This window comes from Hydractinia symbiolongicarpus, chromosome 9, assembly GCF_029227915.1.
Source record: "Hydractinia symbiolongicarpus strain clone_291-10 chromosome 9, HSymV2.1, whole genome shotgun sequence".
NCBI classification, from domain to species: Eukaryota; Metazoa; Cnidaria; class Hydrozoa; order Anthoathecata; family Hydractiniidae; genus Hydractinia; species Hydractinia symbiolongicarpus.
The window spans coordinates 24,857,647-24,868,674 of record NC_079883.1 but is presented as its reverse complement, the minus strand read 5'-3'; the positions used below and the strand labels follow the sequence as shown (position 1 = coordinate 24,868,674).

At 32.5% G+C, this 11,028-nt stretch overlaps 1 protein-coding gene across 1 annotated transcript; it reads left to right on the top strand.

Annotated features, from left to right (window-relative positions):
- Positions 1 to 1,992: 1,992 nt before the first annotated feature.
- LOC130656563 (uncharacterized) lies at positions 1,993 to 7,267 on the top strand. Its single transcript, XM_057459452.1, has 3 exons — positions 1,993 to 2,446; positions 5,232 to 5,328; positions 6,560 to 7,267. Exons 1-3 carry the CDS (start codon positions 2,102 to 2,104, stop codon positions 7,012 to 7,014), a joined length of 897 nt encoding a protein of 298 aa, XP_057315435.1. The 5' UTR covers positions 1,993 to 2,101; the 3' UTR covers positions 7,015 to 7,267.
- Positions 7,268 to 11,028: the final 3,761 nt, after the last annotated feature.

Genomic DNA, 11,028 nt, shown 5'->3' with positions numbered 1-11,028 from the left:
GTAACTTTGATGAGATGTTTCTCAGTTGTTTTTCATGTTCTAAAAAAAGTGACCCACTGCTAGTCCGAAAATTTTGTGTTCTTTTTATTGGTTGTAATTGTATTATTGGCTCGCACGTAGCTTTTTAGACGTGAGACCTGTGATCAAGACATAGTTTTTACAAAAAATCAGGTGGGGCAGCACATTGACACAATTCTAAAACGCATTTTTTGGCTTATGAGAACTGTATCATAAAAACTTTCAAAAACATGTTTTCCTTAACATCCAGGAGAGCTTTACTTAAACGTAATGTGCTAAAAACCACTTCAAAAATTTCTTTGACTTAAGGTTTTGTGTGAATAACATGGTTTATAGATAAGGTTGTTATTATTCATGAATTTTTACCCAGGATATGTACAATTCAATATTTAAGTATATACTGCTATTAATTTGTGTCCTGCGTTAAAGAAAAAAGAAAAAGAAAAAGGAAAAAGAAGAAGTTGAACTGAAAAAAAAATTGATACTGTGAACTCCCAGCGGCATGGACAAATAGACAATAGACCTTGAAATCAAATTTGGGTTGGTTTCAAAAGTCGGGAAAACCGGGGAGATTTTCTTGAAAGTTTTGATTTTTTTAATTTTTGTTGAAAAAAGTAGAATAATAAAAAAAAATTTTCATCGCAAATTGGCATGTTTAAGAATGTGTTCAAAATGTTCTCCTTTCACTTGTAGAGTGGTAGGCATGCATATAATATTTAAAAAAGCAAAATAAAATACTACATTAAACATTTAAAATCTCAAGAATACTTCTTTCTTTGAAATCCTTTCTCGATTGTTCCTCGATCTCGTCATCGGTATTTGGTGGAGAAGCTTCTACATTTTCACAACTTTCTGCGTAGGGCGGTATGAAAGTGTTTCGAAAACTACGCATGAACCCAAGGGCGAGTTTCCTGTAAATCTAGCACGCTTTGTAAGTGAGGTCTTGCACTTTTAGCATAGTAGGTGTGAGCTGTTGCAGCGAATAGGTCAATCATCCGGAAAAGGAAAAAGAGGTAGAGGTTCCAATCACCTGTTCGTTCTGATCTGATCAAGTCTTTAAAAACTTCCATGCATATAATAAAATCTGATATGGCTTTAAACATGGTCAAACTTAGTTAAGACCAGTAAATGCTTTAGTAGATTTAAGTTCTATTATCCTCACTTGTATTTCAAGAAAAACACTAAGGCCTACTAAGAAAAAAGAAGCACCGTAGTACAAGAAGTATTTCATATCTTTTGTAATGTATTGCACAAAAGTCCCACAAAAGTAACGCTCCGAAGTTTATTGTTGTTTTGAACGCACGTGGCATGTTATTCCTTCGAAGGTATTTACAAAGTTGACACTGCAATGTCTTCTTTTTTTACAAAACAATGCAATGTCTTATTTGAAACCAAGAACCAAATTCAAACGTAGATCAACGCGTTTCCTTGTTTTAAGAAAAGATTTTTCGTCAATTTTAAAGGTACACTTAGCAAAAAAGCACCCTTCAGGTTATCATCTGTCAAAACATCTTCCCCAAGAGCCTCATCGTGAAGCTTTTAAGTATGTTAATCTACATAAAGTTTCGGTTCTGATGGTACCAAATAAGTTAGTCCGTAAATTTTTTCCACGGTTGACTCTTTTTATTCCATAATTCGGTTGGACTACAATGGCAGCTTGTTTTGAAATTCTTGCGTTAGCCATAGTAATTTCACCGACCGGAATTTGAAGCCGGATTTCCACTAGACAAAACGTTAGCGCTAACGCTTATTTTATTGTCACTGAGCATGCGTGACGAAATTGTTTTGCGGCTTCAGCGGTGTCGCTTTACCGTGTTTGGTAGTTCAACGCTGTATGTGCGTGCAAAAAACGACTTTTATATAGGAAACTCGCGTAACAAAACAGCTCACTAATAGCGTGAGAGAAAAACACACACACAAACGAATGAAATTCATGACCCAACAAGTACTAAGAAACATAAATAGTTAATTGCGGTCAGCCAAAACTTTTAATTTTTGATTACCCTTTTTTGAAAATAGTTCTGTTTTGAAAATAGTATTTATTGTGAAAAGTTCTTCTTCATACTAAGTACAAACACGTATAATGGCATCAAATATGGGGCTCTTATTTTTAACATTGTTGATATGTATCGTATACATTAGTAAAGGAGATATATTACGATTGTCTGAATGCAACAAATTTTATGCTGTCTTTGATGTTGTATTCAACAATTTTCTTCTAATAAATACGACATATTCTTTGGTTAGAAACATCGAACTGAACAGATGCTTGATCATATGCATGCAATATCCAAGGTGCAAATCATTCAGCTACATGTTTCATCACTCACAATGCCGAATACACCATTCCACTAGAACTGACACTGGAAGTAACTTACAAAAGGAAAATGGATGGACACACTATGAAACCAACGAGAATGCAACGAACGTAAGTAGTTTAGACTGTCTTATAACACCTCATGCGTTCATGTGGAAAAATAATGTGTTTGACAATAATATAGTCAATGGGCGCCATAAGGTTTTTGAGAAATTTAATTTTATATATACCTAGTAGAGAAACTGGTTTACGAAATTTTAATATCCATATTTGCATCTTATTAAAAAAAAACATATTCCAACAATGCATCCTTGTTTCCAGGGCCTGTTGTTTCTTACTTATGCCTGAATTTGTCTCGGCACAGCAGGTGCTGGCAACGCCTTTGGCAACAATGTTTACTAATGCTATAAGAAGCGTGGATTTTCGGATATGTAGCTACTTGTTCCTTTCAAAACGAAAACAGTTTATAAAAGTTCTAGTACTTGCCGCTTAACACAACCTTAACTACATTGGGTGCAATCCCAAGTACCAACTTAATATAATAAATAAATAAATAATAAACGAAATTATACGTTTTATGATATTTTCCGCTTTTCTCAATTTTTATTTGGTTTCTTCCTATTGAGAGCTTCTTTTTCTCGTCGATTTTGTAGATTTTATATTGTATGCATATACTTGTTCATACTGCAACTGTTCATAGTATGTCTTTTATGTTTAACCAAGGAGGGTTTAACATTTATAGTTTACAGTACAAATTAAAGGTTTATACACGTTTCGCAATATTGCAACACGCATAACACAATCATTAAAACATTAAACTTGACATAGTTTGTTTTACGCTTTATCAATTCTCGGCCTCATTGTTCTGAAAAAAAATGTTTAACGTATTTCAAAGAAACAACTTGAATGTGTCATCAAGCGAAATGTAAAATTCCATAGAAACCTGAATTAGAATATTTTCATTCATTAAAAGAGAGATAGAAAAGAAATTAAACTTTAATGATAATAAGAGTAAAGAGCACGTAGCTATTCATTCACTTGTTAAAATTTCATACTTGTAAGTAGTTCAATTGAATTTTTTATTGCGTAGACTTCCAACGTCAAAAACACACCTTGTTCCCAGAGCATTTTTCTTTAACGAAGAGTTAATATAGGGGAAAAGGCCTTGGCACACGTTGGTCATATGACTGCTTATATTTTATCATTTTTACATTCTACAAAATAATTTATGAGCGTTGATTGCCCTGCTAAAAAATTATATCTGTCTTGCACGCGGGCTTTTTTGTAATCAACAAGAACAAAAATGGTGGATGACTAAGCGCAATGATTAGGCCAGAAGATTTTGCATCGGCGTTGGGAAAGCTTATTCGAAAAATGACCTACATGTTATATGGAAAACCAGCAAAAAAAATCACACACGAAACCAAACAAACATTCTAACAAATGCGTGAAAAAGCAAAATCTGTAACGTCCTAAAAATCTTTTGTTGGTGAAGTATAAAGAATAAACCGTCTTAAACGTTTCTAAATTAGGTGAGCGAAAAACGCACTGTGGATGTCTATAAAACAAGGTTTCAATAAGACATACTTACATATTTAAATGGTATTGACCTTGTTTTGACGCCTTCTAAATTTTCTCTAATAAAATCTTTAAAAAACGTCTTTATTAAAAAGTCGTTTATTGGATACTGCGAACAGGTGCATTAAAATGCACAATTTAGCCCTTAGAAAGACGTCCTTTAAATATCTTCAAAGTGTCTTTTAAATCAAAAATATTTTTTAAATGTTTTGCTTGATATAAGTGCCAAGGATTTTGCTTGGTTTAGGCTTGGAGGAAGAAATACAAGAGGAGAAATAACTCTCTTGTTCTATTGAAACACTCCGAGAGGTTCTAGCAGGTGTCTGTATAGAAACTTAAATTCAAACTTTGGCGGTTTTGGGAATAAATTATTCAAAGTTGAACTACGTAAATAAAGTTTGTTGCTAAAGTAATAACTTTTTAAAATTAAAAAGTTACACATAAAAAAATTTTTAAACGAGCTATTATTCACTTTTGCTAATTTTTCCCAAAGCCATCTTTTCAAAAACTAAACTTTTGATTACATGTTTTTGTTACTTTCTCCTAAACGTGTTTGATCATTGTTGATCGAGTTTAATCTTTCAGAGATAAAACACGTGCAATCTGCAACAAAATATCAGCTCACTGTGAGTATGTTTCTTTAAAAACAAACATTAAGTTTTTGAAATTTAATTAACATTATTCTCGTATGCATTTTGCTTGAAACACATAAAACTCTTGAATCACCTATTTTACATTTGAAACTCTACTTTCGTGTTTAGTTGTAAGTACATATACCGGATTTGCAATTTATCTCGTGATGTGTAATTATGTTATTACAAATGCATAATTAGCAACGAAAGCACGTGCTATATCATTTTGTAAACAAAAAAAGAAAGTTGATATCTCGTTTTAAAACAACTTTCCGGTATCGGAGCTTATCTTATCAGTTAAAATAAAAATTAATCTTCCACACATTTTGTCGGCATTCGTCTATCAATATTTTTTTTTCATAATTAAAGTGGTACTATAGGTAGGTTGATATCACGGTTAAACGCTTATTTCAAACCATATTGTTGAAGGTTTTACGAACAATGTTTACTGACTTATATAAGGCACATTTTGATACAAAATTCCGGTGCCTGCGGCGTGTTACAGTCAGATTTCGACTGATTCTTTTAAAATTAAAAACAATAGAAAGTTCAATACATTTGAAGCATACAGAAATGAAGTTGTTTCTCCTTTCGTATTCTTTCCTCCAAGGGTTAATTTTATCTAATCAGTAACTAAGTAATGTAAAAATATGTCTGGGGTACGCAACTCTATTTTTTTTATTTAGGTCGGCCCTGTTTGTGAAGAAAGAAAGCCATGCAACTTCGGGAAATGTGTGGATACATGTGATGATAAAGGCTACAAATGTGAATATACCTGTTCGGGTAAGAACTACGAAAAAACAATTAGAGTTGAAATACACTCCGAGTTGATTAAGTTAAGTGCCTTTCGAAAAAACATTTGACAACAGATTTTTGAAAACTAAATGCTTGATGAAAAATGTGCTTCTCCCCCATCGGTGTTATAACGCTGTCGCTTACTTGGTTTTAAAGATGATTTTTAGGCTGGTCCTCAATTTATACACCGGAATCATTTCTTAAGTTTTTTATTTTCACAGGTTTCACTATTTGGTACACAACCGGTATGTTTGTCGCAAGTCATCTCCAGTGGTTTTTGATTTCAAAAGCTCATTAATTTGGTGTTTTAGTTTTAAATTCCTTAATTTAACCCTAATTTCTTACAAGACAATTAAAAATCATGTCTCAAATGGAAACCGACCACAATAATATTTGCTAAATTACCTCGTTCTGCATATTTTTTGTCAATATTTGCTTCCTGGAAATATTTAAAATAAGAATACACGAACCACCTATTACCCAAGATGAGAATACTGTCCATATTTCCTAAACACTGAAATAAAAAAATTTAAAAGTGAATATTTTTGAAAGTTAGATAATTCTCCTATGAAAAAATGTTTTTTGTCGTAAGATAATTAATTACCTGAACGCGAAAACACTCTTTTCCAGTTCCTGTTTGAAAGTTCCCGAAATTTTAGAGATTTTACAAGAATTTATTTTTAAACCTTTGCTGCGATAATTTAATTGGTGAATGAGATGTAAATATTCTGCTAGAAACATTGTCTGACAATAAAATTATTTCTAGTGTAGAAAAAAAATTATCTACCCATCATGTCTTGAACATTTTATTCAGTCCATACCGATAACTATCCCCTGGGTGGTTCAGACCTTGCATACTGGGTTAGTACTTTAATCTCAATACTTTTTAATACAGTTTGAAGAAATAGTTAATAATGCATTTGAGGCTGTTAATGTTGGCGAGCCAATATTTTATTTATGGCTTGCTCGGTTCTTATAAAAACACATGCATTTTTTAGGGTTCTCTGAAATATGGCGAGACCACTGCAAAATATATAGAAATGTATAAGGATATTATATAGCAGCATTTGTTGAATTCAGTTTGTAGTTTCAGAAATGTTTTTTATATTCATTCAAATTTTAAAGACAAAAGAACAAACAAGATAATGTAAAATGAAATGGCACTTCAGGATCTACTTTTTATAAGAGGAATCATTATTAGTATGAAAACATTTCTTAGGTGAATGGATTTTATTGAAACGCAATGTCTGCTTTGGAGCACGTGCAAACCAGTTTGGAACATTTAAATTAACACATGACGCAGTAATGACTGGCATAAAATTGGTACATGTCGGTGGACCTGGTCTAACGTGCATTGAAGACACACCGCCAACAAAGTGGGGATGTGATTATGGCCACGGTTTTGTTGTAGAAAATGTTGCGGCTGTCATTACAGATGAACAAAACAACACACTTTACCCATCTATGAAGTATCATATAAGGCACGGATTCTTCAATGTTCCAGGATACAATGCCAACTCTTCGTACCTCATCTATAACGCAACAAGTTACACTGTTCACAAGGAACAGGAGCTGAGAATCCATTATGGTGAAGCTTGGGCCTCTACTGGACAACCGGCTAATAACAATGGTACATCATGTGCCGATATTTATGCGAAATTGTGTTACAAATAAGTTTTTTTGTGATTGATGCAATCTTCTTCAGTCTGAACTAAGTAGAGAAATAACTTTTTTTATGTTTGCAAAGTATTGGTTAAATATTGTGCATTTTCTTCTTAAACTTTAAATAAAGGAAATTGATTTTAAAGAATTTTCACGATGAACATTTTATATCAAATTTCAATGTAGATACACACGACGGTGAAGGAACTTAGGGGCTGTTCATATGGAGGCGGGCTGGCTCGGTTAGGCGGGCTGGCTCGGCTAGCCGGGGTCATTTTCATCTCGTGTTCATATAAAGTTTTTTTACATCTCGGCCAGCCGGGATGGAAAAGTTGTTTACATTTCACAAAAGATTCATAAACAATGAAGACAAAAGAATGTATTTCGAACTTTAAATAATTGATGAGAATTTTTTAAATCTGTTGTTAATTTCATCTCGCCTAGGCGGGCTGGCTCGCCTGCCATATGAATACATTTTTATTTTTTTATGCGTTTCTTAAGAAAAGCGAGATCCCGCTCAGCCGAGCCAGCCCGGTCAACCGAGCCAGCCGCCCCATATGAACAGCCCCTTAGTTAGAATAAAAATTACTTTTAAATCCATGTCTTTAGTTAAAATCTTATTATTACAAAATTATTATTAATAAAAATTGATAGCAACAGCTGCAATGTTTAATGAGACATTCGAAATTATTCAGCCGAATTTTAGCGACGTTCAGCCGATTCTGATTGTCTTATGCTAATTTCGATGTCCCATTAAACCACGCAGTAAAAGAAGCAGGAAATTTGTCTTTGTTTCCAGCAGTAGTTATTTTTTGTTTTGTCTTTTTGAACTTTTATTATTTAATCATTCCGTAGTAAATATTTCTACTAGATATAAAATGTACAGTAGTTGCACCAGGTGATGAAATATATTCCTACTAGCCGAATCACCGTGGAAGAATCCACTGAATCTCTCATTACACCGATGTAAGGCATACTATACAAAAACATACATGACAGTAATTTTAATTTTTAAAATTCACAATTCAACCTCGACCCCGACACCTTTTCTCCTTTGTAACGGGATGGCATGAAGAAAAAAAGCCGTGGTCTCGAAGGTTGCTCAGATTCTGCATTATTCTATGTTTATAAAAGCTGAAACAAAAAACCTAAAAATAAAAGTATGTGCAACAAAAAATATAATAAAAGAATTATGAAATAGAAATGGAAAATGTCAAAAAAAACAGGCGTATATCAACCGTTACGTAAAAAACGGAATACGCTAAAACTATATACTTGCTCTGCCATTCCCCAGGAAAAAAGGATACCAAACATTAAAGAAAATCCAACAGTTTTTGTTAAGTCATACAAAATCAGCAAAGATTAAGGAACGTCTGAATCTCAAAATCTGATAAAATAACTACTATAACCACACACAAATAACTATGTTTCATAAATGAATATCCATATTTCTTACAAGCAACATTTTTACAAAGTTTTCATGACTGTATGTGGCCAGAAAAGGCAATTTTAAGATGTACTTACCAAGAAACATAAAAAATAAGATCTTTAACTGAAAATAACCCAAAATATTTTACATACAATCGTAGTTTCAGCATTTTATAATCTTCGTTAATATTTCTTGGAACTTTTCGAAATTTGGTTCACTTTTTCACAAAATACTTCCAGCTTCCAACGATGAAGTTTATTGTGATCAGATGGTGCCAAATTCGATAAATACATCGACCGGAAACTTTTAACAACAAATCGAACGTTCAACGGTTGCAGCTTTGTTTACAAATCTTTATTTTCTTTATATTTACTCATGAATTAGTTCAGTAATAAAAATAAAGATATTTTGGTCGTGTTATTCAACTACTAACATTCTTGTTATTCTGATCTTTAACTAGTTTATTATTATAAAACAGTTTGATCTAATATGATCTAATATGTTTCTGAATATAAGCACCAATTTGGCAAATGTGTAAAAATACTGAACTATAAAATAACACACATTCATGGATGAAGGAAAAAAAATGGTATTTTGTAACAAACTCCTATGAACAGATGTTTTACAGAACATTCCAGACAAGCGTATCTAGTCTTTGAAATTAACTTTGGCATCATGAATTTTCTATCAGCAGCAGTGCCCGCGATGTTCTCCCCCTCATTTAAGAAAATCACGCATAAAATCAAAGAACATAACAATGCAGCATTTTCGACTTTAAGAATCGAATATATTTCAAACGATCGTAACATGTAACAAATGCAAACATTGATTTAAGTTTAGGTTTTAGGTTTAGGTTTCTTATAACGACATCAACACAGTCTGTAGTATTAAAAACAGTAACAACGGAAAAATTACTTTTTATACTTTATGTAAATTATTTTCTAGGATATACATGCTGTTTTTATAAGAATAATGTGTTTTAGTTTCAGGCTTCATGTTTTTAACTTTTTTGAAAAATGCTATTCTCTTTATTCTCAATCTGTTCTTAACATGACTATGACCTGAAAATATATGATGCCTTAATAAAATAAAGCATGCTATAAGTTACTATAGCTGGCTAATGGCAATTCTACTACATGTGACGGCCCATTGCTTGAACACAAAAAAGTTATACAATAAAAAAAGTAAACTTTTAATCAATTTTTTGCGTCATACAAATGTTCATATTTAAACTATAAAGCTCAGACATATTTTTAGGATATTATAAACTTTTGACCCACTTTTCAGAGCATATTCTTACAAAATAAGTGCATAAAAGAATATTTTCCGACTCAAGACACAACAACAAACTTAATATTTAAGAAAAAATTAAGTTCTGAAAGAAATGGCTAAAAAATTGTTATACACCCAAATTCAATTCTCCATCAAATAATTTACAGTACACACCTGCTCTACTTTCGCTTTCTCACTAGTTCAATCGGTTTTTTACTTCAATTACTAATCTTCGCTTCATCTGAAAGGAGACAAATTGGAAATGTATAGCTAGCTACAATTGTCTGATACGTTTCCAAACAGTTGTCTATTTGACGTTATATCATCGTACGTTTTTTTTCTTTATAACAAATATTTCTGACAACAACATTAACTTTTTTTATTCTCGCTCGACAACAACAGTCGCTCTGGAACAACTGACAACAGTTTTGTTTTTACATTTTACATTCGAATTACCATTCGAATTCGATAGTTTTTTTTAAAAAATTTGTTGTCCCAGAAAACAAGAATGATAGATGATGGATGCCAAATAAAAACATAGAACACAGTAATTTAAATTTTTAAAAGTCACAATTTGCATTATTCTATATCTATACCGGCTGAAACAGAACGTCCAAAAAACAAGCATGTGCAGCAATAAAAAAAATAACAAAGGAAAGAAAGACCTGGGATTGAGGTTGCTTGCAATCTGCGTTATCTTTATACCCGCTGAAACAGAACGCTCAAAATTATAAGATGGTCTAACAAGAACTAAAAATGCAACAGGTCTAATAAAATCGAGGGTGGCTAACAACTGTTATGCAAAAATCTAAATCTGCTAAAACTATATAACTACTTTCCAAGTACACCAGGGAAAATTGTATACCAGACATTAGAAAAAATCGTTAAGTCATACAAAAAATGTTATTGCAAAATTTCCACAATGTATAGTTTCTAATGCATCATACCAAATTAGCTATTTAGTCTATTGCGTACAGCAACCTCCCCCCCCCCCCCCCCCCCCCCCAATGTGCAAACGTGTCGTGCATGATAACAATGCAGTGTTGCCGAACTTAAGAATCGAATGATATTTTAAACGGTAACGTAACAGTTGTAAACATTGATTTAAAAAACAGCTATTTAAATAATAGCTATTTTAAATTCTTTCTTAGAACAAACAAGACGTATGATATACGCAAACAACCTCGCGAATAAAGTTTACAAAAAGCTGTCTATCAAATTGGGATTTTTGTTACGAAGTTAGACACGACATATTTTACTATTCAGATACGCAATAATATTTGTTACACACTTATTTTTCAAAATTGATTTGTGAGACCTTCCTG